The sequence below is a fragment of the Toxotes jaculatrix genome, chromosome 6, assembly GCF_017976425.1.
Source record: "Toxotes jaculatrix isolate fToxJac2 chromosome 6, fToxJac2.pri, whole genome shotgun sequence".
Classification (NCBI taxonomy): Eukaryota; Metazoa; Chordata; class Actinopteri; family Toxotidae; genus Toxotes; species Toxotes jaculatrix.
The window spans coordinates 28,542,786-28,570,123 of record NC_054399.1 but is presented as its reverse complement, the minus strand read 5'-3'; the positions used below and the strand labels follow the sequence as shown (position 1 = coordinate 28,570,123).

Sequence of the window (27,338 nt, the reverse complement as noted above, 5' to 3'; positions counted from 1 at the left end):
AAGATAGTGCAGTACCGCCACCAACTGGTGTGGAGTGTGAATCTAAACCTTCAATACATAAGGGCTCTGGATCAGGCCTCTTCTCTCCTAGATAGATATTCTTTATTCATCCCTCAGAGGGAAATTGTTCAGACAGTGAAACATCACATGACCTTGTCCACCAAAGTCAAATCCTCTTGTGTTGTGTTTCCCCATCTTAAACAATGTGCTGCTTTAATGAGGAAACTTTTTTTTACATGTTTTACTGAACAGTTACATTAAGGGCTGCGTGTTCAGGACTGGTTCAGGTAGTCTGCAGACCCCTTGGACTGCACAGGGTACACACAGTAATAACACTGCATGTGTATGAAGATGTGGTCTGAGGGAAATTAAATAAATAAACAAATAAACATTGCTAGAATAAATGGAACCGTTTCTTTCCGTCATTCTTGACTAAACCACAGATGCTGCAGATACAGTTAGTCTGCTTAAAACTAACAAGTCACCCGGTGACAGCAGAATTGAATAAACCCTTCTCTACAGAATTAGCCCCTGTTTTATTTGAGGTTTTTATAGTATATAAAATAAGTATAAAAAAAGATCTATCCTCCACTTATGTTAATTCAAGAATAATGGATGAACTACTCTAATTCATCAACTGAAAAAAAGATGATTTTGGTCTTATTGATAATTGGGGTTCAACATTTTTGCAGAATAGTGATAAATTATCAGCAGTAGACATAATTATTGCTAAATGACTGAAATGTGATTCTGTTTTTGAAGAAACACAGTTTGGCTTTATGAGAATTAGATTTAGGCTATTACAAATAATATGAGGTTGATTATTTGTATTTGATCACTAACAAAATCAAGGGAACTTTCAAGCTTACATCAAAGATGTAAGCTTTTTTATTCATTACACATTCTGTTGTAGATCCACAGAGACTAAATTAATTAATCATTTAATTATTTATTAATTAATTATTATTAACAAAAAAAAAATCTAAACCAATTTCATTGTCTATATTCCATATTCATTATTGTAAATTTACAGGTGAAAAGTCAAAGGTCAGACAGTACACTGACTCGAGTTACCAGTGAGTTATCCAGCAGGTGTCGCCACTCTTGAGCATCAAACGCTTGAAAACATTGAACCATTTTTAATACGATTGTCTCACTGTGATTCAGAGTTAGAAATCTTCATTCATCCCATTAATAAACCTTAAAAAAAACCTGGACCAACATTTCAAACAGGCCTCTCCTTCATGGTTCTGCACCACTTGAATTTACCGGAACAAACCCGCGCTGTACATTGTTTCAGCGGGACATTTACTCTGTGAACGCCGTGTGTTTGACCTTTTAGGTAAGTGCTTCCTGTGTGGGTAGGTGAGTGCACCGCCACCCGACTGCTGTGGTTGTGACTGTTTTCATGACGACGAACATGTTTTTGATGAAGCTTTGTCCTCCACAGAGTCTGTTATCACGGTAAGCCTCGCACGGTAACGTCTGAATGTTAGTTTGTTGTCAAACATCCTGTAAGTGACCGGAGATAAAGAGTCAGGTCAAATGTAGCTTAACTCTAATGTTGTAATTGGTGATTTTCAGAAAACACAAGTTAGCTAAACTGCTACATGGCAGGAAACGGTACATCCGACATTTACAGTGCATTTTGTACGCGTGTGTAAATGGTGGTCGTGTGTGTGTGTTCGTACAGGTGTGTTTGCCCTGTGCTCACCCGGACAGGTTTCCGGTCAGTGGCACCCCTCCCTGCACACACCCCCTGGTCCGGTCCGACGTCTCTGTTCCACACTCAGCCCGCCCAGCTCAGCTCCAACAGGGCGTCCATAGCGCGCTACGGTCGGCAGAAATATGAGAGGCTGTACCCTGTGATGCTGGTCCGGCCTGATGGATCCACAATCAACATCAGATACAAGGAACCCAGACGCATCCTCGTGGTTAGTACTTCACCTGCTTCACTCTCTGCTTCCATTTTGATAACCACTGGTTTGTGAGAAATAAAGTCGAAATCTCATTGGAATAAATTCCAGTTAAAGGAAACTTTCAATATGGGTTTTATTTTTTATTTCAAGCAGTTGTATTAGTAGCAAAGTCAGAGAGCATTAACAGGACTAATAATGATTATCAATGAAACTAATAATGGGGGCAGTAGGTGGTCTGCAGCTGCAGATCCAGACTCCAGACAGCTCTGGAGACATGATCTGGATCAGCATCAGAATACACACATTGATAGTCAGTCACGAGATAAATACACTTGTTGTCTTCATTTAAGCAGATGCAGTAAATAAGTCTTACAGCGATAAGGCCCTTAAAGGGGGCTCCAGCATTAGCACTGCACTTCCATAAATCTACAGCAGTGCTGAGATTAGCACGTGGCTGATAATTTGAACTTGATAATCAGAATTTTCCTCACTGTGCTCAGCTGCTTAAAGAGGTATCTACCAGTGCAACGGAGTGATAAACCAGTTATAATCTGCACACAGCGTTCGCATATCAAAATAAGCAGTGGCACGTGCCAGTGTGAATGGACACATGTCTGTGAGGAGCGGTACATGACAGGAACATGAGTGATCATGTTAATTCATATTTCACGTTGTTTATTGGTTGTCTCTTTGTGTTTTTGAAAGATGCCAATCAATCTGTCCACTCTGTCTGAAGAGGAGCGTCGAGCTCGACTGAAAAAGAGAGAAGTCGGGAAGACGAAAAAAGAAACGGTGGTCGAGTATGAAGATGACTTCGAAGTTGACAAATACAGCCAGTTCTGGAAGAATAAATGAGTTTTTTTTTTTAATATATATATGTGCATGTTAAGCACCAAAAATCAAACTGTTGCCTGAAGCTTCCATTTGTCCATACAGAGTATATTTAAATTGGGTCTTTTTCATTCCAAAAAAAGTGATTCCTCCAAAAAATTCAAATGGGGACACTCCCAGACTGACATTTTCATGGCAGGATGACTTACTGAACACCATGTGTAGCTGGGTCTGCTGCTGAGTTTTACTCTGACTCTTTGGGGTTACTTTCTAAGAAGTGTAAATGACCTATTAAAGCTGTAAACTGTAACAGTGTTAAGTTAATAAATTGTTTTAAAGTTGCGTATACATGTGATGAGTTTTATTTAAAAAAAACATACAACTCAATGATGCACTTCATAAACACGCAAACCAGGACCAAGTCAAATATTCTATTTATAATACATTAAGTGAAGGAAACGTACTAACGTGTTACAGAGAGTCCTCCACTCCAGTAGGTGGCGGTAATGCACCGTAAATTGGGTTGTCAGACAAAAACACGCGAGGACTATTTCTCGCGAGAAATCTGTTCTTCAGAGTGTGTCCTTGCTAAGTCCGAAAATGGGGTACTGGGACGTACCAGAGGGCACGGACTGCGTCGAAAAAACATGGATCACCACCAAACTGGGCACAGCATTGGGTAAATATCAGCACTGATAAAAACAGTTCCGAGTCGCCCTGTCTGTAGATGCAGATTGTTGTTGTGCGGGGCCGTGAAGGCAAACTGTTTCAGCTAATGCTAACGCCTTCGAGCTAGCGGGTTAGCCCAGTACAGGGTTCATCAGCTGCTGCCTGATAACACAAACACTGAACTGAACCAATTCTGTTTTACTTTATTTGCGCGAATTTGGTTGCTTTGGTTTTTTTTGCATTCAGTGTTTTCTTAAGCTACAGGCAGCCAATCTATGAATCCAGCACGTAGACAGACTTGTATAGATGTTTGAACAGTTTAGCATCTCAAGTTGACTGAACTAATGTAAAGATAATTGCCAGTAAAAGTCCAGTGGTTTTACTCATTTACGATAGTCATAATCTAATCTAATACTGTCTTAGTCTTGAGTCTGTGTCTGGTTGATATTAGCAGACTGGTGTAAAGTGATCGTAGCGGATTTTGCACGGCTGCAGAGAGCGCACAGTTAGCGGGAGAAGGTGGTTAGAGAGGTGTAGACCCTGACTGCTTTAGGACACAGTCTCAGATGATTTCCTGCAGCAGGAGGCGGCTGTGTGCTGCTTACTGTCATAGGCAGGGAAAACCAGAGCTAATGCAATTTGCCAAACCAGACAGTTTTGTTTCTTCGTGAACACCCTGACCTTTAGCCTCCCCAGGTTGCTCATTGTTTTTGAATGGCGTGTGTGTGTGTATGTATGTATGTATGTATGTGTGTGTGTGTGTGTGTGTTTTCAGGCCTGGTTGGTTCAGCCTACCACATAGTGGCATTCCAGCCTGATTCGGCAATGGCAGCACTGCAGAGGGCGACCAGCACAACTGTTACCCTGGGTAAAGTTTCATCTTCATATTATCACTCAAAAATCCACAAGTAAATAGTCGTCTGGTCTAGAGTGTCATCACAAGGTTGACTGATTATGACAGTATATAGGTAAACATTATTAATATAAACTATACACGTTATTAACGCTGATATGGGTGTCTGTCTGTTTCGCATCAGCCACCATGGGAGCCATCTTTGGCATGGCGACGTGTCTCAGTGCTCAGGCTCGTGAAGCTCCAGATGACCCAATGAATTACTTCATTGGAGGCTGCGCCTCTGGGATCTTCCTGGGAGCCAGAAGTAAGTGTCAGTCCCCTCAGAGGAAACAGCAGGTGCTTTCTATTCAACTGATTCTGTGTCCTCCCAAACTCGCTCCTCTGTCCCTCAGCCAGAAATCAGTTGAGATCCACCATCATTGAGGACGTTCCAGTCCCTTAACTGTGTCTCAGAGAGGATGAGGAGAGAGGAGGCTCCTGAAGGAGTGTAGAGCGAGGAGGGTGAACAGGTGTATGTGTGCAAGGTTCTGCTGTCATACAGCATCACCCCTTTGATTATAACATATTTATTGATCTTCTGATCAGTTGGGTTGCTGTGGGAACAGGAACTCTGCAATATTAATCTAATAAATATGTTTATTAATAAAATAAAAATAAGATGTGTGTAGAATCTGAACTATGACTTAATCATAAAGACACTAAACATCACTGAAGTTAACACACAACCTATCAGTGTTATCAGCTCCCAGGTGTTTTTCTCCTAAACTGTTGCTGAATGATTTCTGAACAATAGGAGGACGAGCTGCCTCCTTTGTACTGTTTTTTCAGCTGAGTGAGGGATGTGAGGAGCTATATTAGCCAAACAGAAAGCATTGTATCTTCACCAGCTGTTAGACTGTGTGTTCTCTTCTTCAGTGTTGATTTTGACTGTGAATCAGCCTCTGAACAAGTTCTGTATTTGGGCAGGTGAGGACACTGGTTTATTAATCAAGGAACATGCAGGTCGTTTAATAAGACTTTGTGTTGACACAGAAATGATTCACTTGCCTGTTTGTCCATCTTTCACATCATGATTGAGTTTGTATTTGTAGGTTTTAGTCTCATTGTCATGGTGAAAATCAGGCAGCAGGTAAAGGGTAAAACAGTTTGCCTAAATTAACCCATACTGTATGCTCTGTGTGTGTGTCTGTCCACCCCCAGCCCATAGTGCTGTGACAGGTACGTCAGCGTGTCTGGGTCTGGGAACGCTGGCCTTCTTCACAAAAGTCGGCAAGATGGAGGGATGGAGGATAACTGGACCACCCAAACTATGAGGAGGAAGATGGCTGTCAGATTAACTGTGTGTTGTAAAAAGAGTTAATTTAATAAAGTTCTTGTGAAAACAACTAAATGAGCTGTGAGTCAGTTCCCTTGATTCCATCTCAGTTGTTGAAAATACTCCAGGAATTTTAATTCCAGGAGTGCATTCTTCTTTTAATGATTTTATCATCAATGCATTTGGTTATGATTAGGTTTTCAGAGTATTCCAGTGATGTGTTTCAGTGCCCCTGGTCTTAGAATAGAATAGAATGCCTTTTATTGTCATTGGACATCTTTTACATGTACAACGAGATGGAAAGCATCTCCTTCTCCAGTGCAACATGTATAAATATACAACATAGAATAGAATAAAATAAAATAAAATAAAATAAGATTAAATTAAATAAGTTTAGGGCAAGTCAAAATGTAAAAGGAAAGCTATACAACAATATGAAGAGAAAAAAACAAAATACAAGGGGGGGGGGTAAGGTGCACAGTTCAAGAAGTATGGGTTATTGCACAGAATACGGATATTGCACAGTGAGTGGATAGAAGGAAGGAAGTCCGGGGGGTCAGGGGAATAGACTGTGGGGTTCAGTGCATGTGTGAGTTCAGTATAAGTATAGAAACCTGTATAAGTTATGGATAATGTTCTGCCACAGCAGCATCAGCAGCTGGGCTGTATATCGACAGCCTGACCAGTCAGCATCCCATTTGTATTCAGACTGGAATCAGAAATTCCAGAAGGGAAGAGAGAGTTTGGCATTGATCAGTTTAATATGGACTCAAAGTACATACATACTGGAACAATCTGTGGATCCCTTTTTAAATATGTAGTTTACAGTGCCTTGCAAAAGCATTCATACCCCTTGAACTTTTCCATTGTGGTGTGCGTATTCAGCCGCCTTTACTCTGATACCCCTAAATAAAATCCAATGCAACCAACTGCCTTCAGAAGTCACCTAACTAGCAAATAGGTTCCACCTGTGTGTACTTCAGTCTCAGTATAAATACAGCTGTTGTGTGAAGGCCTCAGAGGCTTGTTAGAGAACATTAGTGAACAAACGGCATCATGACGACGAACACATCAGACAGGTCAGGGATAAAGTTGTGGAGAAGTTTAAAGCAGGGTTAGGTTATGAAAGCATATCCCAAGCTCTGAACATCTCATGGAGCACGGTTCAATCCATCGTTTGAAAATGGAAAGCGTATGGCACAACTGCAAACCTACCGAGACATGGACGTCCACCTAAACTGACAGGCCGGGCAACGAGGGCATTAATGAGAGAAGCAGCCGAGAGGCCCATGGTAACCATGAAGGAGCTGCAGAGACCCACAGCTCAGGTGGGGAGAATCTGTCCACAGGACAACAATTAGTCGTAAACTCCACAAATCTGGCTTTCATGGAAGAGCAGCAAGAAGAAAGCAATAAAACGTCCTGTTTGCAGTTTGCCACAAACCATGTAGGGGACACAGGATACATGTGGAAGAAGGTGCTGTGGTCAGATGAGACCAAAATTGAACTTTCTGGGGGGAGGGGTGCTTTTTTCCCAGCAGGGACAGGGAAGCTGGTCAGAGTTGATGTGAAGATGGGTGGAGCTAAAGACAGGGCAATCCTGGAAGAAAACTTGTCTGGGGGGGGGGGGGGGGGGGTTAAACCTTCCAGCAGGATAACAAACCTAAACATACAGCCAGAGCTACAATGGAATGGTTTACATCAAAGCATATTCATGTGTTAGAATCATCTGACTGAACTGGAGATATTTTGCAAAGAAGAATGGGCAGAAATGACAGTCTCTAGATGTGCAAAGCTGGTAGAGACCCAAAATACTTGCAGCTGTAACTGACTCAGGGGGCTGAGTACATATGCACACCACACTTTTCAGATTTTTATTTGTAAAAATTCTTAAACACAAACTATCACTTTCCTTCCACTTCACAATTATGCGCCACTTTGTGTTGGACTATCACATAAAATCCCAATAAAATACATTTGAGTTTGTGGTTGTAACGTGACAAAATGTGGAGAAGTTCAAGGGGTATGAATACTTTTGTAAGGCACTATATGTCAGTCTTTGCCAGGAGATTATAGCTAGCCTGTGAAGTTTGAACTGTCTCAGTAACAAAATGATTAATAATTAAGCTAAAGATTGACTTCACAGATTCACACACCTCTAGCTTTACCAGCAGGACGGACTGAATCTGTTACACACAGTCAGGATCGCTCCTTAATAGGAGAAACACTGGAGGACTGAGAAGAAGGCAGCACGATCTGGAAGACTGGAATCAACATGTCTGCCAGTCTCACCACAGGTCTGAGGCTTCTTTAACTCTGTGTAATGCTCACACACTCTGTGTATGAATGCTCCTGCAACAAGCTGTGTTTTTATGGTGTGCGAAAAGCTGATTTTACAGACAGCTTTCCAGATCACGTGAGGCAGGAATCCAGGGGAAAGCAGACCCATGTGCCATCTACAGTATTCAGACAGTTTCAATTACATTTGTCAGTTTTTTCCAATACAACAGAGGTGATGCTAACTAAGGCTACATGAGTGAATATTATTATATATCATTTTTCTGCCCTCGTTTAGCAGCTAACCCCAAATCTAAGTGTATGAAAGCTGCTTGTCAGCTGCTGTTGTTGCAATATTTTGGCTTCAGTTTTTGCAAAGTGGCAGGAAGTGGAGATGTGTCATCCATGTTTACACACACACAGTCTGTGGTGTGTATGGTGGGTTTGGGAAAATTCAGGAAAACTGATGTAGCTCTGATGTTTCAGTCTCATCAGCTTTGTCCACTGAATCCACAGACCCAAGAATGTTTTCCTGCAACCAGCTGAGTTTCTGTGTGAGATTTTTGTTTCTGTTTTTTGTTATATGGATGTTAATGCAGTTAGATGTCTGATATTGACTGACTGGCTGGCCCTACAGTGTTACTAGTGGCAGACAACACTTCAGCCCATTACAATGGGCCACTTATTATTACTCATAATAATATAATGAGTAATAATAATATAATATAGGTAGCACAGTCTTTGTGGTGTTGCTTGTGGACCATGTAGTCCAGCAGCAGTAGTGCTCTCACTGTGTCTTTTATGTGGGACAGGATGGAGCTGCAGGACGTGTGTGATGTGCTGACCTGTCTCCATCATGGTTTGCTCTGTTTTCATGTTGATCCAAGGGAAAATTACCTGATCCCTCAGAGACCCATCGTCTGGCTCTGCTCGTTCTTCCCCACTGCGGTGCACGCAGTGCGTCTCACTCAATTTGATGAAAGGAGACGCGGAGGTGTGTGTGTGTGTGTGAGTGAGAAATTATGAATGAAACCATCACCGTCATTGATGATGGTTTCATTCAGACTGGTGTTTCCACCCCAGTCTGTTGTGATTGTGACTGAGGGAAGATGTACAAGGCAGTGATGGGGGAGAGGGAGATGGGGGAGATAATGGAAAACAAAAATAAAAACGCATACATGGCTGATGAGATGGATGAGTGGATGAAGCTATGTAAGCCTGGTTACAGGGGTTCTCACTGTACTCATCTGTCTGAGGAAGTTATTGTTCTTTTGTTTCTTATGTGTGTTTGGATTATTTTGTAACAGTTGTGTATAGTGTGTCTATCAAAGAGAAAATGCTTCTATAGTGAAGTTTCTTTTCTATCTTTGCAGGCAGCAGCTCCTCTGTGTTCACCACTGCAGCAGCTCCCAGCACAGGTCTCAGTCTGGATGCTGTGGACATCGCTGTGGTTGTCCTCTATTTTATCTTTGTCATGGTGGTTGGAATCTGGGTAAGAAGTGGCTCAACGCACATGTTCATGATTTTTCTCTGTTAAAGTATGATCAGGGGAAATGTGCTGAAATAAAGAGCCAGTTAGCCTTAGTTCAGTCTTCTGCTGACCTGATCTTTACCTCTGTCTCTTCTTCAGTCATCAGTCCGAGCCAATCGCAGCACAGTAGGGGGCTACTTCTTGGCTGGCCGTTCAATGACCTGGTGGCCTGTGAGTACCTGTCATACTGGTTGCATGAGATTTAGCTCTCAGTTCCCTGTTAATGTGCTACATGCTATATACTGTCAACACACCGTTCTACTGTCTGCATTCACATCTTTCATTACAGAGCAGTTACTCTGACACACTCAGTATTGTTGTGTTTTAGTATGGAAGTTCATTCTTGGGCTGTAGGAACAGTATAAGTAACAGAATAGATATTCATGAATAGGTAACAACAAAAGGAGCCAGACTATAAGCTTTAATGTGCTATGTGATATATTTTGACTTTCACCGTCCACACATTCTTGTTTTCCATAAACAATGTGGCACACAAAATACCATTATACCAACAGCGTTTCTTGACCAGAGAGAGAGCAGAGTGGTAGCAAGCCTCAGCAGTGCAGAGTACACAAAATAAATATCTGAGGTTTCTTCAGGAACGAGCTGATTTTCAACAAGTAGTTCCTGAACAACTTCCTGAATGGAGGACTGGACAGTAGGACAGAGTGGGAGATTCCACATTAGTGAATCATCAGGTAATGATTAGTTCAAGTATCTGTGAAACAGAACAACAACCACTTTGTTGTGCCTGGTTCACTCTGAACCAGCTGCTGATGATCGGAGCACAAACTAGTAACAACTCACTCATTGTTCATGATCAATAAATACTCCCTTTGTGCTCATACATTATACTCAGTGCTTACTGAGTAGTCCCTCATTACTTCATGATAATCAGCCCATTACTTTTCCTTTTAGTGCCTCTAAAGTTAAATGGTGGTAAACATCCATGCCATGGGAGTGGCCACAGGTAACTGTGGCTTAGTGTTAGGGCAGGGGTGTCCAAACTGTTCCACAAAGGGCCGGTGTGGCTGCAGGTTTTTGTTCCAACCAACCACCAGCACACCAGACTTGACTCATTTAATCAACTGATCTCAGTCTTCAGACAGTTGATTGATCGAACTGTGAGCTCTTCATTGGTTGGAACAAAAACCTGCAGTCACACCGGCCCTTTGTGGAACAGTTTGGACACCTCTGTGTGTCCCCTGGGTCAGGGTTAGATTAAGCATCATAAGGAAAAACTAGTTAGGGTTAATGTTAGGTTCAGGTTAAGGTAACAGCAATTACATCAACAGGGAAACAGATTTCTCAGAATCTAGTCAGTAGTTGCCAGTTATCATCATAAAAAAAGTAGCAAGTGGAGATTGTTTTTTTTTTTTTTTTTTTAACTGAGCAGTTTAGAAATCGCTCCTTAATAACAAACCCGAGACAGCAGAGATTCTCAGATTCTTTTTAATTATCATATTCAGAGCACATACATTAATGTTCACCCATAAATGTCATTTATTATTCAATTAGACTAAATGCTATGATGATGATGATGATGATGATATATAATAAATAGATAAATCAATAAACCGATGTGGAGATAGATTCACTGTGTGTGGCTCTGGCCTGCCAGTTGCTGTCCAAGGTCCTGAAGTAAATGAGTTCAAATCAACTTCCAGTTGCTTCCAGACATTACACAGTGAATGAATCATGAATAGGAACAAAAAAGTAAAATATTTTCAATGTTAAATATTATATACTTTTTATATACTTTTTAAAATGTTATGAAATGTTATTTTATAAATCATTTAATCTCACAAATGTGAGTTATATAGAGTCAGAACAATGTGGTTTGAATAATTGTACATTTGATTAATTTTAGAGTTTTGATTATTATTTATTAGCCCGTGTTTCATTTGTGTTAAATGTGTATCCAAGTGGTTTCAGCCCCTCTTGTAGCTTCATGATAATGTTAGAGCTTCATGCTTTATGCAGCTCAGTATAAAGCCAGAGACCCTCAGGATGGTAGACTGACTGTCTGACCCACTGGTTGTGTGGAGGGCTGGGCGTCTAACATGGCAGGCTGATGGTCTTCAGAGAACAGTAGCTGGTCTTGCAACCCACTTTCTGCACGAGAGGCAACACCTGTAACTCCAGATGTCCAATTATGTTAAGGACCAGGGATGTTTGGTCCCACCTTTATCTTAGGACAGCCACCAGGTGGACAGTGTTTTGACCTGGGGAAGAGATCTGTCACCTGGCTCATTAGATCACTCCATTTCTTTTCACCTTGTGCATTTCACCAACTTCATTTCCTTTGCATTTAAAGGCTGCAGTCATTGCTTGTGTTCTTATTTGTCTTTACACTGCATCAATCAATGATCTGATACATTACTTAAGTCTGTACTAGTTAAGACATGACTTGAATTTGATTGGTGCATCTCAGTTCACTTAATTACTAGTTTAATAAAAAAAAAAACCTGGGACTTAGGAAGGACATTACTGACAAATTCAGTGAAGGATTTACAGACAGCAACATGGAAACAGCCGTAAAGAGAGTTATCTGATGAGTCTGACCATTCTCCTGACCAAATTTGAAATGTTGTTGTTATTGTGTTTTGCGTATCTGTGTGTGTTTACAGATTGGAGCCTCACTCATGTCCAGTAATGTTGGCAGCGGTTTGTTTATTGGTCTAGCAGGGACAGGAGCATCTGGAGGCATCGCTGTTGGGGGATTTGAATGGAATGTAAGAAACATGGTCCAGGACATGACATTTAACCTGACAGCTCAGTTTCGGTCTCATCAGACCACAGAACCTTGTTCCAGCTCACTTCAGAGTCTCCCATGCATTTTCTGGAACTAACACTCTACAGTATTATATTGTAAAGTGTTGACCTTCTGACAAACTGTAGCTTAGCTGGCATGAGCTACACAGTCTCTTCCAGTCCCAGACTCTGAAGCTTCAGAGTCTTTATAGGTCTCTTTGTAACTTCCCTCACTTGTCTCCTTCATGCACGCTCAGTTAGTTTTTGATGCTGACCTGATCCATGCTGGTTTACAGCTGTGCCCCACCGTTTCTATTTCTCACTGATTGATTTAACTGTACTGCATGTTCTTTGTTAAAATCCCCTGACTTGTGCTTTTCAATCACCGTTTCAGAGCTGCTTGGAATGTCTCTGTCTTCTTGGTGTAGGTTTTTACTGTCTTCACGGAATCATTTAAACCCCTTGACTACACACAGGTGATCTCCATTCAACCAGTTATGTGACTGGCTACTGGCTACACCAGTGATGATTTTACAATTAAGTAGGTGAATAAACATTTGTGTAGTGTCAACATTTTGTTATCCTTCATGTTCTGCATTCAATGTATTAAAATGTATTAATAAAAAACAGGAGACAGCAGTACATTAGCAGACAACAGAGGGTTTTTTGTAACCTGAATATATGTGTATGTGTGTGTGTGTGTGTGTGTTTGTGTAGGCAGCCTGGGTCCTGGTGGCTCTGGGTTGGATCTTTATCCCTGTGTACATCGCTGCTGGAGTGGTGACCATGCCTGAATACCTGGGCAAACGCTTTGGAGGCCAGAGGATTCGCATCTACATGTCTGTTCTGTCACTCATCCTCTACATTTTCACCAAGATATCTGTAAGACACACAGACACACACTTTTACTTTTATTCAGATTATTTTATACTAATGAGGCACAATCCAATGTGTGTGTGTGTGTGTGTGTGTTACCCAGACAGATATATTTTCGGGTGCATTGTTCATCCAGGTGTCGCTGGGCTGGGATCTCTATCTGTCCACAGGCATACTGCTGCTGGTAACTGCTGCTTACACTGTGGCAGGTGAACACACACACACCTTATTCATTCAGTCCAAATCCAGTCAGCTGGCAGGGGTTGTAAGTTTGCTCTTACCAGTTAGTAGTGAGTGACATGTCCGACCTGCTGATGTTTATTTCATGTTTATTTATTTGTTTTTCATTTGCGTTGTAAATGATCGGCTATTTAATGGTAAAATTTGATGGTGTTGGTTTTTGTGGTGTGATTGTGGATATGTGGAGGAATCATATCAATGAAATCATATCAGTGAGCATAAAAGATTAATCTTGACTTTGGAATCAGTAATTTAACAAAACGAACTAATCTCAAAAACCCGCTTACTAGTGAAGGGGAGGACTTCAAGCTTATCTTTCTGTCTGCATTATTCAGTTGTCATGGAGATGGCTCAGTTGTCATCAACTGACCTAGTGTACTTGTTAGGGTTATCATAGCTGTATCAGGACATTAAGGGTCAACTCAGAGCTGACAATCAGTGATGTCCTTCAACACAAAAACAGTTAATTTATATTGTGAACAGATGCATCAAACCGCAGTTTGAACAGATGAATCTGTTATTTGTACTATCAAAGCAGTCTGATCTCATGTGTCAGTCTGATAAAGGACTAACCAAGAAGGCTGCTTTCCTCTGTCCTTGCTCAGGTGTCCTCTGGGCAGCCTCCCTGCTCCTCCATACAGATAGAGGAATTGTGACCTCCCTCACTGTGGCACACCAGATCAGTTTCTGGGTCATCTGTTTCCAGGCAAATCAGAGGCCCTGATGCTGGAAGTGTAGAACTTTGGTCACATGACATGTCACATGGTTTTTTTTTTGTACATGGTGGGAGATGGTAGCCTCTGTCTCGGGTGTGAATGTGCTCCTTGACCTCTCTGTGGCCGTCCTCTGACCGCTGGTTGATAACCATCATTTCAGCCGTGGTCCATAAGTGTTTGTGTGTCTGCATGTGTGTGTAGGTGGTTTGACAGCAGTGATCTACACTGATGCTCTACAGACTTTGATCATGGTTGGAGGAGCCTTTGCACTAATGTTCATAGGTAAGTAGATTACACGGCATCAGCATGTTATTTTGAAACGGCTGTGTTGTGTCGCTGATATATTGTGCCAGAAATGAGTATGAGTGTGTGCGTGTGTGTGTGTGTTTTTTCCCAGCATTCTCCAAAGTTGGCTGGTACGAGGGTCTTGTGAACCATTACATGTCAGCTGTTCCCTCAGTGACAGTCGCCAACACCACCTGCCACCTACCTCGTAGTGATGCCTTCCGCATGTTCAGAGACCCCGTGTCAGGGGATTTACCCTGGCCAGGTCTGGTGTTTGGGCTCACGGTACTGGCTACATGGGTCTGGTGCACAGATCAGGTGATTTTGCCTTCACTAATACATGTAGTCCACAGAACATTTGAACTGGGTTGGGGGCTACCTTGGTTAAATCACATGCAAATAACACGGCTGCTACAAAATAAGCACACACACACCTTCGCACAACAGACTGGTTGGTTATAACTCAGATCAGATTAATGCAGTCACATAAATGCCTTCATTGATTATTTATTTCTATCATCATTGTACAAAGTCATTAAGAAACCACACCATCTGCTTCTGGCTGCAGATCTGTGCTGCTGTGTGTTCACCTTCCACACATGGTTATCAGGTTATCAGGGTCAGTACAAAACAGTGCACATGTTTTTGCACGTAATGGAAAGGAGGCAGTGTATTTCCTTCCTTACAGAGCACTTTACTTCTTGTTACCTGTTCATTTGTCACAGCTTTCCCTCACACAAGTAGGACTTATGACTTATGAAAACAGAATCTGGAGATAATTGCCCAGGCTTGGGAATGGAGCGTCCCCATCTATGCCCTCTAGGACGACTGGGGACCAATCTTGATTTGTCTGAGTTCATATTTTCCCATCCAGGCGCACTGTCTTTGTCCTGTAGGTCAGTCTATGGATTCACCCAGGGACACGTCCATCCCGTCCTTGTCACCCAGTGTAATGGAAATCTTCAGTTTAACAAAAGTCGCAATCCAGACCTCTGACTTTAAGACTCCTTTTATTACATGCAGTATGGGAGGCAGGACATACACACAAGGTTCAAAGAACCTGAAGCTTGAAAACTTGTGTGGCTCTTCTCCCACACATCAGTCAGATCTCTCAGCTTTTAGCTGATGCTTGATAAGATGTTGTAAAACTGTTCCCTGAGCTACATCTCAGCTACAGCATAATACATAGTTTAACAATTCTACCCTGTTGCCCATAAAGTTGGAATAATTCTGTTTTCAGACACATTCCTCTCTTTATTCTTTATATGAGAGACTAATCAATAAAGTTTTGAGAAGATACACTTTATCTATCAAGAATAAATCAGTCAAAAGAGGTAAGATATATTTTATTCCCACTTTATGGGCAACAGTGTATTTATGCTGCTGACATATGAGGAAAGAGGTTAGTTGGTTAGTAAATTTCCACTACAGGGGTCAGCTATTTATTTGTGATTGTTGAAGTTAGTCAAGGGAATGCAGTGCCAAAATATGTAAAAGTCCTCACAAGTACAAAAACACAAATGTGTGTGTGTGTGTGTGTGTGTGTGCAGGTTATAGTCCAGAGATCTCTGTCAGCCAAGTCTTTGTCTCATGCCAAAGGAGGCAGTGTGCTGGGAGGATACCTCAAACTGCTGCCCATGTTCTTCATTGTCATGCCAGGCATGATCAGCCGAGCACTGTTCCCAGGTCAGTGCGTCTACCTCTCTCTGCTGGGCTGTCATCCCCAAAGCTTTTTCATGTTGAAGTACGTCCACCATTTTTATTTGATTACTACCTCATCAAACCAGGCTTTCAGAGACCGTCATTTACCCACGTAAATGTCCCTCCATGAGTGGGGTGGTTTAGAGGTTCTGTGGTCAGAGTCTGGGGTCACCAGTCAATCAGTAAACAATGCGAATTTTCAATTATTCAGCTATATGTGAATTGGTGTTCATAGGTGCATCTCTAATACAGTGGCCACTGAGTGTACATGGAAGTAAGTAAACAATGTGAAATATTTCAGGTGGTTTTCCATATGTAACAATAAATTCACATATCATCATGTATTCAGGCACACAGGAGGGGCTCTGTCATCTGACAGCACCTGTACTTTAATGTGATTTGGGGGAGGGGCAAGTCAGGTGGTCTGCAGGTTGGACTCGGATGTGGCAGGAGAAGTGAGGCTGAGCGAGACCTCAACAATTCACTGTCATCATTATCCTCATTAACAGGGACAAGGTGCTGTCTGTTATGTTGTGTGGCTTTCTAAGACAGCTTTTATGCAGGACTTGCTTTTGTGTTTAACGTTTAAAAAAAAAAATCCGTCTGCATGTTCATGTAGACACACACCGAGTCTGTGCACACGAAATGCACATAACACTATGGTGAAGTTATCAGTTTGACTGAATACTTTTTAAAGCATTCCCAACTGAAGTCAGAGAGGAAATAGAAATGTTCATTTGCTTCATTTTTATTGTCCTGGCTGTTAAGGCATAAAAACAGGCCACTGCACCATAGTACTGTCAAAAATCAGCAACCTTTTCTAGTGATTTTGTGAGTTTTATACGAGTGAGTGTACCGGTACAGACTCCCTCCAGGAAATAGTCATATGCTGGCATGCTGAAATAGACACTGACAAGAACTTTCACTTTCTGCCTACTTGGCTTTAATATGTTACCAAACTAACTGCCAGCCACATAATTTAAAGTATTACAACCTTAAAGAGTGTTACAAACTCACTTAAGTACTGTGTGACAAAGTGTAACTTGCCTTAAGCAGTGCAGGTTGTGACTGACTAAATGAAGATTTCTCCTCTGGGCTTATTGAAGCTGTATGTGCAGGGCAGAGATTCAATCTGATCCTTCTGTTTAAAACACATTAGTTATTATACAGCTTTAACTGGGGTTAAGTCCATAAAATACCAGTCATGATGAAGTAGTGAAGTAAAGATGAATGACTGTAAATGAATCACTAACAAATGAAGATACATTCTGGTCATTTGGTGTATTTTTGTCACAGGAAAAACTTTATAATTGGTCCCTTGTCTTATTTCTTAGCCACTCTGGTCAGGGCGCTTCCTCTTTGCATTAATTATCCTTAACATGTATCTAGAGCTTGACTGGAGAAATGAAAAGTGAATTGATTGAACATAGTTTAGAAGGACACACACTTGTGTACATAAGGTCCCACAATTTACACTGAATGTCAGGACAGAAACCAAACCATCAAGTCCAACAAAGTCTCTGTAGAGCTCTGTGATTAAATTGTGGTGAGGCACAGACCGGAGCAGTGGTATAAAACCATCACCTCTTCATAGATGTGTCAGTCTGACCAAACTGAGTAACAGAAGGGGTTTAACTTTTCATAAAATTTCTAAAAACATGTTTTCTCTCTCTTCCTGAGGGTAGACTGATGAGCAAAAATGACAATTCACCTATTTAAAACAAAATCTACAACAGCATAAAACTGTGAAGTAGAACTAGTAGTAGTAGTATAAATACTTTCTGGATCTAGCTAAGGTTTTACAACTTTTTATTTTCTCCTCTTCTCTGTGTGTTTGTAGATGAGGTGGGTTGTGTGGATCCAGTGGTGTGTCAGAGCGTGTGTGGAGCTTCAGTTGGCTGCTCCAACATCGCCTACCCTAAACTGGTGGTGGAGCTGATGCCTGTGGGTGAGTTTTTTTCAGTCCAGGTCAGAGATGGACCAATGCAGTAATCTGAGTTTGGAAACAAGAAGGCAGCGCACTCATGTTTAGAGCAAGTGTTTCATGATGAAACCAAGCTTCTGGTTGCAAATGCAACCAACCATGTTTGGTAAAAGAGACTCCCTGTTACTTAAAGCTTGGTATTAAAATGAAATACTTGCGTTGAACATTATTAAAGAATTTGATTTTTTTGTTGTTTTTCTACCTTAAATGTTGCACCTTCACTCAGTTTCCTGGGCTCTCTCTGTTAATCCTCAGTGCATTATTATTATTTTCCTGGAGTAAATGGATTATTTAATAATAGACTGATAAAGCTTTAGAACTAGAATAGTGATATGTGACATTTCACCAGTGTGCCATCTTTTTGGTCGTCCTCTCGGTGCAGGTCTTCGTGGTCTGATGTTAGCAGTGATGTTAGCCGCTCTGATGTCATCTCTGACCTCCATCTTTAACAGCAGCTCCACTCTGTTCACTCTGGACCTCTACCACAGAGCCAGGCCCAAAGCCTCTGAGATGGAGCTCATGATTGTTGGAAGGTAGGGGTGTAAAGATTAACCACACATTAACCACAGATACACTAAAATAAATCAGACTGATTCAGCTTCAGCTTCAGAAATACACAACCAAAGACCAAACCTGCCACAGTACTCTCTCTAGTTCTCCCTCCCTGCACGCCTGTGCCTGTGGCCTTTGTGAGAGTGTTGTTGTGTGTGATCTGCATATAGTGATACTGTGTGTATTTTCAGGGTGTTCATCCTGGTCTTGGTGTGTGTTAGTCTGTTGTGGATTCCAATTATCCAAACAGCCAATAGTGGACAGCTCTTTGATTACATCCAGTCAGTGACTAGCTTTCTAGCTCCACCCATCACCGCTGTGTTCCTAATGGCTATCTTCTGGCCACGAGCCAATGAGCAGGTGGGTCTCTGTCTCTCTGACACAGACACAGACACAGACACAAACACAAACACACTCACAGAGTAATGTTTCCATCACTCCAGAGGTGATCACATTGACTTCCCTTAATTACTCTAACCCTAATCTTAACCCATTTTACCTTAACCCATCCCTAACACTAACCTAAACCTGATTCTAACCTGAACCCTAAAACCAGGTTCTAACCCTCAAACAGCCATTTAAATTTGTGGGCCCAGTGTTTTGGACCCCACAAGTAAATTAGGCTCCTGTTTTGGGACCCCACAAACGTGGTTAAACAATATGGTTGATGCTTTTAGAGTGTAATACACCCTTTTATAGTTCAATAAATGGCTGTGTCAGTTGTTTTTACCGTAACATACTATGATCTGCCAACAACCTACCCTTCATTATACTGTTATTTCACTGGATATAAATGCTGGATTTCAGCCCTTCATAGCACACTAGTATTGTGACAGACTGCTGAGCATTTAATAACTTCCTTAACTTTGTCCTCACTATCTACAAGGAGACAATACAAGCACTCAGTTACAGTCCACTTTATAGCACTGTCATGTAGTTAGACCTCTGTTGTGGTGGAGGCTTCATTGCTATGCTCTAAGCCCCTAACATATAACTATACATCAAGTTTACTAAAGGTATTAAGCTAGAGAATTCTCTAGATGACAGGACCACAAGGTTAAAACCTTAAGATCTTTTCATTCGTTCCATATGACTTTGTATTTAATATTATGTGCATGTGTGTCTCAGGGTGCATTCTGGGGTCTGATGGTTGGACTAGTGGTGGGACTGATCCGTATGGTTCTGGAGTTCTCCTACACAGCTCCCTCCTGTGGTCAGCCTGATCGTCGGCCTGCTCTCCTGGCCGATGTCCACTACCTGTACTTTGCTCTCATCCTGTTGGCTCTCACCTGCCTCGTCATTGTTGCTGTCAGCTTGGCCACTGCTCCAATACCTAAAGAACATGTAAGGAACCCGTCACACATTCATTTTATTTATTCTCAGCTGTCAAAGGAGAAACAGAGGATGAATCCCGGACGTAGGAACTCTGATATTTACAATTAATGCTCTGTGGTGTTTGTAATGCTGTACCGCACGTGATCTTAAACGAAGGCTGCAGGTGTCTGTGCCTTCTTCAGCTCTGCAGAGGCAGAGAGAACCCTGTGAGTTCTTTATTCTTTGTTTACAATCCCCATCAACAATCGGTGAACAGTACTCAGACTGCCAAATATAAGTAAGCATTCAGCACTGCTCTCCAGGCTGTGAGACAGCGTCAGTCAAAGATGACAGAGCAGAACATTCATACTGGATAATTCAAAGCCAACACTCAGCTGTATCACAAACACAGCAAAGAAAATTGTGAGTCTGTGACCGTGTTTGTGGAAACACTGCAGAGGAAAACACCTCCGTTTGTGACCGGGTGTACAATATTTTTTAACAACCACTAATCAGGCTTGGTGGAAAAGCAGTGAACCTGTATTACGTGTCCTCAGCTGGAAGGTGGACCATGGCACTGACAGATTTTGTTTGAGCTGGATCTCTTCCTCTCCTGTCCAGCTGTACAGGCTGACCTGGTGGTCCAGATACAGCCAGGAGCCTCGGATTGACCTCACCAGTCCCCAGGTGATTTCTGACCCGGTGAACTCTGACCTCAGCAGCGACTCTGACCGTTTGCCAGCTTCCTGGTGGCGGAGAGCTGCTCTCTGGCTCTGCGGTCTGACTGGTGCCGGGCCTGGCTCTGCACCTCCAGTGACTGAAATCAGTGAACTCAACTCCCTGCAGGAGGATTCTCTGTGGAGAAGAGTCTGCAACATTAATGCTCTGCTGCTGCTGGCTGTTAATGTGTTCCTCTGGGGCTACATGGCTTAATGTGCAGGTGGAATGGAGATGTTATCAGTAAGGTTGGACTGGCGCACTGGCATTTGGTCCCATGTTAGAAATGTTAGATGAAGTGAAAGCCTTGGTCCAGTATCTAAACCATTCAGTTTCTGTGCTGGATCTGTTTTATATGCAGACTGTTGGTCTCATCAGCAAAGATGTTTGGTGTCTAATAATGACCATGGTACAGTCTGATCTGACCACTGACAGGATCTGTAACTGAGTTAAAAGCTCTGCAATCACTTTTTTAAACAGGGAAGCTGAGAGAGCCCTGTCTGAGGGACATTCACACACTTGTTCTGACACCCCCCTCAGAGGTGTGTGTGTGTGATATGTAGGTTAACTACAATAAATGGATAATTATGGAACATAAAACATAAATGTTGTCCTGAACATACTTCCCTGCAACTCACAGCCTCTACTGAGCTCATTATCAAAGTAACGGACAAAGTTATCCCCCATTATGTTGTGATTATCTTATGGTTAATTACGCTTTTAAATGAATTAGGAATGCCACACAAAGGAAGCCGTCTGTATGCTGATTATCAAATTTCCATAAATGAATCATTTTTTAATGATTGATAAATAGTCTGAGTCTGTTCTCTAGTGACTCAACATTATCTGCCATTTGTTTTAAGAATAATTTATTCAAAATAAAAAGCCTTCATTTATTTAATAAATATGGGCTGATACATTCCAAAATACACCAGTGCTTACCAGTATGTTTTGCTTGCTCCATATACAATCAAGTTGAGACACACTGAAGAAGGCAGGTGGTTCCTCACTCGCTCCATAAGAGCTTCTCAGAACTTTGTAAACTGTTAAGTGTTATTCAGATGAACAACTTCTGACGATTCATCTCCTTCCACCTTAAGCAACATATTTATCAATCTGACGTTACCCTTGCTGTGGATATATTTTATGTCTTAATGACTTCAAGGAAACAAACACTGAGCAGATAAAGAAAAACTATTTATTACTCTCCGAAATACAAAAAGTGTACTTTACAAGACAGAAATGGAATAAAGAGAGAGATCTGAATGGTGGTTTAACAGGAACAGAGATTTGGAAAGCATGTCCCCATGGTTGTGAATAATTTGTTGAAGTGATCTCTGTAGAGTGGAGGGAGACAGTACGCTGAGTGGAGCTTCTGACATTAAACAATGCCTCTATCATCCGGTGTCCACTGGTGGAACTGCAGTCCCAAACTGCAGCTCTGAACAAAGTCCGTTCAATCTGAGTGAAGTGCTCACGTCTCAGTGTGGCCACTGGTCCTGCTGGCAGCAGATGAAAGCACTGTCCCCGGGGAGGAGACGCTGCTTTGTGGAGATTCAGTGGTTCTGAGCAGAGGCCTGCTGCATGATGGCTGAACAGAGACTCAACATCTGCAGGTATTCATCTGCTCCATCTGCCAGGCACTTACTCACAACCTGAACCAGAGAGGAAACAAGCACCAACAGGCAGGATGATAAACCAGATTTATAAAACCAGTTCTCATTGTGGTCATACTGTGATGACAAATTCCACCTGAATATAACTGATTATCTATTTTCCCCAACTGCAGGAGCTCCACCAGAGCGAGTGCTGCACCAGGTCACTCACCGCCATCTTCTCTGTGATAATGGACTTGTCCTTGTCGCTCAGGTCCTGCTCTATGACAGAGTCATGGAGCTGACTCAGGATCTGAGTGGCTGCGTAGCCTTCATCCACCATGTTCTGACAGAGGAGACGTTGAACATGTCAGAATGTGATGAACAGGGAGCGAGAAAAACGAATGAGACAAAGTGCTGGGACACAAACGCAGGGGACAGAGCGCTGACATGTCACAGCACCTACCTTGACTGCAACCTCTAATTTCTCAAATGTTCCTCTGAAGCAGATCTGGAGCAAGCCGTCGATCATCTTGGGAGGGACGACCTATAAGAGAACACAGTGCAGTACAAAGGAAGTTTTATGTAAGTAAATAAAAACATTGCATCATCAGCTCCTCCAGTCTCCTGTTGAAAAGGAAGAAGTGCGTCTCACCCCGGCTATTTCAATGACAGCTCGCTCTGTGACCTCTTTGTCGACGCTGAGACGTGCGGCGCTCTGGAGGAAGGTGATGGCTTTCCGCAGGTCTCCCTCAGACACTCTCACCAGTGCTGCGATACTCTACATGAACAGAAACAACCATCACACCTCCGCCACAACGGCTGTGCAAAGAAAGCAGTGAGTGAGTTCTCTGTCAGACCTGATGCCTAACGAGATTCTTCAGGTTGCAGTTACATACGTGAGGAAAGATCTGTTCTAAAAGATCAAATCAACTAGGCAGCATGCACTTTAAAACACATGTCATCTCAAACATGTTACAGGCAGGCTAGTCTCAAACTCTTCTGAAGCCGCTTTATGTTAGCGGCATGTTAAACCTAAAAGAGAGGGCTGTAGCACAGGTTCATAAAAAATGAAAACTTAGAGAAAACTTTTTTTTCTTGGTCTGGACCAAATAAACTGAACCACCAACATAAAAAAACGATTCATAATTACAGCTCTATCTTACAAATCACAGTTCAGATCCACACTGACATTCTCTCTGTTGTACCTCTTTGGTGTACTTGAGGTTCTCCTTTTCACAGATCAGCAGCAGGCGCTCTTCTTGGATCTGATTGGCTAGAGGTTTGAAGCGAAACTTGGAACATCTGGAGGTCAGAGGTTCAATAATCCTAGAGAGCAAAGACGCACAGCAGGGTCAGGATCAGCCACACAGCGTGTGTGTTTCTGTACGGATGACTGTGATCAGTCAGCTGACCTGCTGATGTAGTTACAGATGAGACAGAAGCGGGTGGTGCGCGATTCCTTCTCCATGGTCCGTCGGAGAGCGGCCTGAGCCGGTGCTGTCATGGAGTCTGCCTCATCCAGGATGATGATCTTAAAAGGAGGACATGACTTCCCACTACAAACACAGAAGAACACGGCGACTCAAGGTTTTAGCTTTACATTGGGATTCACTGATTGAGAGATACAATTTTCAAAAAATGGAGGTTTAACAAAATAAACCATCAGGAAAATTGCCCTGTATCTGAGTATGCATGTGACGCAGCCAGTGTGGACTCACTCTGGGCGGGTCCCAGCCACGGTGAGCTGGGCAAAGGTCTTGACCTTCTCTCTGATGACCTGGATGCCTCGTTCATCGGAGGCGTTGAGCTCCAGCACCCTCTGTCTGTACAGCTCTGGACTGGAGGAGACACAGTGGAGGAGGACGGGATTCATACAGGAGGGAAATCCAGGTGAGCAGAAAACAGGTGAACAATCAAACTAACACAGAAAATGCAAAGAGATGAAGCCTCTGCCTCTTACCCACAACAAAATGAACAGTTCACTTACCCATAAAGTTCTCTGGCAGCAGCTAAGATGGTGGAGGTCTTTCCTGTTCCAGGAGGTCCGTAGAAAAGCAAGTTGGGAAGCTGCAATTAAAACACAGACCCCAATGAGACTTTGTCTTCCTGGCTTTGAAAGGACAACACAGAAAGACTGCCTGTTTGACTCTGTGTTTTTTTTTTTTTTTTTTTTTTAGCATACTGATTTAATTCCTTTTATTTGCTGTTTGCGTTAATATTGTTGCAATATTGGTGCTTCATCATAATATTATTATTAAGAAAACACATACAGGGTAAAGCCATGACTGTTTTTCTTTTGTACATTACTGTGTTCAAATTAAATACTCAAGTAACAGTCTTTGACTTTTCCTAAAATTATGTTAGACAGTGCCCCCTACTGTTGAAATTAGTTCAGATAAAACCAGAAACGTGGGCATTTATTTCTACAAGCACCAGAGAGGAAGATTTATCCTTTATCTATCCTTTATCTGACAGCGATCCAGAGCCTCAGAGAAAGGTGAGGCCGCCTGACCATCCACTGCAAAACAGGTCTACCAGCACTTGCAGCAGGTAAGCATGCATGACATGCAAAGTACTAATAATGAAAATGAATAATGAAATGTATGAGCATTTCTGAAACCTAATTTTAAGTGTGAGCAGTGGAGCCATCACCACTGGTCCAAGAGGTGGGGGAAAGTTGGGGCAGCATGGACTGTCATCGAGCCAGGAGGAGACACCAGCAGACAGTAGGTCTAAAATATTGTGACAGACTCGGAAGGTGCAACTTTCACGACCAAGGAACAGCATGTTTATATTTTTATGTGTGATGGAGTGATGTTGCAGCACATCTGAGAACGCACAGTGGTAGAATTGTGCAGAGAGGTGTAAGGAAAGTGTACTGTGGCAAGGACACTGACACTGAAAGTTTCAGGAGATCATGTGCTTCCTGCGCTTGGATCCAGTATTGTCTTTTTACCACCAACAAGCTTGTCCTCATGTCTGAGATGTGGAGAATTGAGGGCGTTGTGAGAGCAAAGGGAGGCCTTACCCGGTATTAGTATGGTGTTCCTAATAAAATGATGGTTCGAGTAAGAGCTGGATACTTACATCTGCTCCTTCTAGAGACTTCTTCAGCACTGCTACCACCTCCTCCTGAAAGGCCACCTCATCAACAGACTTTGGCCTGCTGAGGTTTGCAAAAACAGAGCCTGTTAATATGTATTTACCATCAAACATCAGTCTTTGCAAAGCCCATAATGTTCAGTTTGTGGTGACACTGTAGGAGTAATGGAGTAAATTCTATGTTTTTTCAGGTCATAGTTAAAGGTGGAGTTGTAATGGAGCAAATTATACTGACAGATGTTTCCTATTTTTTGTCTTTCCCAGTTACAAACACAAGGAAGGCAGAATATTAGCTAAACTTCTCAAAATAATGCAGTCCAGTACAACGCCACTATTAAATATGACCTCAGAGCTAAAACATCATTGAATTAACTCATTTAGGACAATGTCAACAAAAGCTGAACATTATAGCCATTATATCTAAACAGTATGGAGTAAAACAGTTGTACTGGATTGCATTAGAACATACATGCGCACCTGATAAAGTGGACACTCAGTGTCCATTAATTAAAATCGTCCAGAAATTCTTGTTTTTGGACGATATGTCTACATTGTGAAATATGAGTTATTAACCACGCACAAAAAGGTTATTTTAAAAAAGCAACATAGATGATAGCCGGCTACACGAGCTGTTTTGAGTCACGACAGATGCACAAACATTGATGTGAACAGTTACACTATGTGCAGATCTTTCACACTTTACAGGACTGTTGTGGCTTCAGGTGTCTGCAGACTCTAGGTGACTTTTAAACTGTCACATTTATGAGAGGGAGAGACTTCAGGTGTAGTACGTTTAAACAGAGGTGGTGTACAGTACACCTTTAGGGTTCACACTTACTATTTTTCTACCCATGGAACAGCCTTGGCTTTCTTCTCTGAACTGGGTCCTGCTGCTGCCTTGTCTTTCTGAGGTCTGGTAGTCTGAACAGTTGCTCCTTTCAAAAAGGCCTGCATGACTCCTGACTTCTTCAGCAAAACATGCAGGAATAAGCAAACATACAGATGCAGAAACAGACTCACACATAGATAAATATGACACAGAAACAAAGCTACAGCACAAGCATTCCCTTAGATAGAAGATGCATCATGTCTAGAATGTCTGATGGATATTCATGAGGGTCAATCTACCACCTGTACCACCAGGGAATAAACAATTCCCCCACTGCATTATGCAATTCAGAAATTCAACACTGTAACGTTAGTGTGCTGTAGCTCAACTGCAAGTGATATTCAACGAGCTAAATTTGACCAGTTACCTAGTTTGTTAGTCATTTAGTAAAGTTAGTGGTTGATACTGGACAGTAGGATTAAAGGAGTCAATATAATCTGCAGCTCAGTCTCTCTGACGTGTATAACTTTATCAGACGTGAGAATAATGAAAATCAAATTAACAGATTTCTGAATGAAGTTTGGCAGAAGACCGTACTAGCAATGTTTTGAGGTTAAGACCTGTTAGCTGCTAAACCGACGATGTGTACAAATATCGTTTTAGCATACCAAATGACAGCTATTAACGTTAGATAATTCACTTGCAATGGAATAAATCATAGCTATAGCTAGCTCTAGCAACTAACTATAGCTATAATAGCAACTAACCCGCTAACAACAATTAGCTGGTGCTTGCATGTTTACTAGTGCTTAGCTAGTGGTATTAGCTAACTGTTAGCTGTTGATTCTGCAGATACACGGTGACCTTACCGTATATATCAGCTGCTGTTAAGACAAACTGACCTAAATATCCCACAGTCGGAGTTACTACGTGTTAAAGTCTAACTCTGGTAAGGCTCATAACAAAGTCTCTCAGGATCACGGAGAGCCCAGATGCTGACATGTGAACCAGCAGAAAGCTCTTCCCGCTCTGGCGGCAAAAAGTTACTTCCGCCGACGACATTTCGTGGCTTCCAATCAAATGCTGCGGATGCTGGAGATGGTCCTGTCCTTCCTTTACTCTCTCACGCCTCCTAGCGCCGGGATGCTCGAGTGGTTTTCACTCAGTAAAAACTGGGTGCTTGTCCAGTATTTCCAGTTCATGACTACTGTGCACCATTCAGTGTGCTACACACACACTCACACGGTATCATGGTAACCAGTGGAAAGTAAA

The 27,338-nt window shown here is 42.2% G+C and overlaps 4 protein-coding genes across 6 annotated transcripts; 3 read left to right on the top strand and 1 right to left on the bottom strand.

Annotated features, from left to right (window-relative positions):
* Window positions 1-1,335: 1,335 nt before the first annotated feature.
* Window positions 1,336-3,092, top strand: mrpl55 (mitochondrial ribosomal protein L55). Its single transcript, XM_041040536.1, has 3 exons — window positions 1,336-1,464; window positions 1,694-1,934; window positions 2,625-3,092. Exons 1-3 carry the CDS (start codon window positions 1,409-1,411, stop codon window positions 2,772-2,774), a joined length of 447 nt encoding a protein of 148 aa, XP_040896470.1. The 5' UTR covers window positions 1,336-1,408; the 3' UTR covers window positions 2,775-3,092.
* Window positions 3,093-3,305: 213 nt separating this feature from the next.
* ndufa11 (NADH:ubiquinone oxidoreductase subunit A11) lies at window positions 3,306-5,658 on the top strand. The gene is made up of 4 exons (XM_041040537.1): window positions 3,306-3,429; window positions 4,195-4,287; window positions 4,457-4,579; window positions 5,476-5,658. Exons 1-4 carry the CDS (start codon window positions 3,351-3,353, stop codon window positions 5,586-5,588), a joined length of 408 nt encoding a protein of 135 aa, XP_040896471.1. The 5' UTR covers window positions 3,306-3,350; the 3' UTR covers window positions 5,589-5,658.
* A 1,618-nt stretch (window positions 5,659-7,276) lies between these two features.
* slc5a9 (solute carrier family 5 member 9) lies at window positions 7,277-20,753 on the top strand. Of its 2 annotated transcripts, none has more exons than XM_041040535.1 (14): window positions 7,277-7,308; window positions 9,293-9,359; window positions 9,498-9,569; window positions 12,029-12,133; window positions 12,870-13,034; window positions 13,132-13,237; window positions 14,186-14,266; window positions 14,382-14,587; window positions 15,820-15,955; window positions 17,811-17,918; window positions 18,337-18,487; window positions 18,698-18,866; window positions 19,635-19,850; window positions 20,442-20,753. In XM_041040535.1, the coding sequence occupies exons 1-14, from the start codon at window positions 7,277-7,279 to the stop codon at window positions 20,751-20,753; spliced, it is 1,926 nt and encodes a 641-aa protein (XP_040896469.1). The 2 variants fall into 2 exon arrangements, with proteins under 2 accessions (XP_040896469.1, XP_040896468.1); XM_041040534.1 differs by lacking the exon at window positions 7,277-7,308 and adding an exon at window positions 7,866-7,887 and having other exon boundaries at window positions 9,241-9,359.
* Window positions 20,754-21,721: 968 nt separating this feature from the next.
* On the bottom strand, window positions 21,722-27,090 carry rfc4 (replication factor C (activator 1) 4). Of its 2 annotated transcripts, none has more exons than XM_041040476.1 (11): window positions 26,936-27,090; window positions 26,076-26,203; window positions 25,223-25,301; window positions 24,123-24,202; window positions 23,854-23,973; window positions 23,548-23,691; window positions 23,341-23,461; window positions 22,788-22,913; window positions 22,599-22,679; window positions 22,365-22,478; window positions 21,722-22,192 (listed from the first exon to the last, which is right to left on the bottom strand). In XM_041040476.1, the coding sequence occupies exons 2-11, from the start codon at window positions 26,189-26,191 to the stop codon at window positions 22,094-22,096; spliced, it is 1,080 nt and encodes a 359-aa protein (XP_040896410.1). In that variant the 5' UTR covers window positions 26,192-26,203; window positions 26,936-27,090; the 3' UTR covers window positions 21,722-22,093. The 2 variants fall into 2 exon arrangements, with proteins under 2 accessions (XP_040896410.1, XP_040896409.1); XM_041040475.1 differs by having other exon boundaries at window positions 26,076-26,200.
* Between the last annotated feature and the right edge of the window lie 248 nt (window positions 27,091-27,338).

Bases quoted from the DNA above. Each gene is read 5' to 3' on its own strand.
- ndufa11 (XM_041040537.1), top strand. From the start codon at position 3,351: ATGGGGTACTGGGACGTACCAGAGGGCACGGACTGCGTCGAAAAAACA. The intron at 3,430-4,194 runs GTAAATATCAGC...GTGTGTTTTCAG, and splicing joins CAAACTGGGCACAGCATTGG to GCCTGGTTGGTTCAGCCTAC. The intron at 4,580-5,475 runs GTAAGTGTCAGT...GTCCACCCCCAG, and splicing joins GATCTTCCTGGGAGCCAGAA to CCCATAGTGCTGTGACAGGT.
- rfc4 (XM_041040476.1), bottom strand. From the start codon at position 26,191: ATGCAGGCCTTTTTGAAAGGAGCAACTGTTCAGACTACCAGACCTCAG. The intron at 22,914-23,340 runs GTACAACAGAGA...CTGTTCATGTAG, and splicing joins ACCTCAAGTACACCAAAGAG to AGTATCGCAGCACTGGTGAG. The intron at 22,193-22,364 runs GTGAGTGACCTG...TCTCTGGTTCAG, and splicing joins TTATCACAGAGAAGATGGCG to GTTGTGAGTAAGTGCCTGGC.
- slc5a9 (XM_041040534.1), top strand. From the start codon at position 7,866: ATGTCTGCCAGTCTCACCACAG. The intron at 12,134-12,869 runs GTAAGAAACATG...GTGTTTGTGTAG, and splicing joins TTGGGGGATTTGAATGGAAT to GCAGCCTGGGTCCTGGTGGC. The intron at 13,238-14,185 runs GTGAACACACAC...ATGTGTGTGTAG, and splicing joins TGCTGCTTACACTGTGGCAG to GTGGTTTGACAGCAGTGATC.
- mrpl55 (XM_041040536.1), top strand. From the start codon at position 1,409: ATGACGACGAACATGTTTTTGATGAAGCTTTGTCCTCCACAGAGTCTG. The intron at 1,465-1,693 runs GTAAGCCTCGCA...GTGTTCGTACAG, and splicing joins CCACAGAGTCTGTTATCACG to GTGTGTTTGCCCTGTGCTCA. The intron at 1,935-2,624 runs GTTAGTACTTCA...TGTTTTTGAAAG, and splicing joins AACCCAGACGCATCCTCGTG to ATGCCAATCAATCTGTCCAC.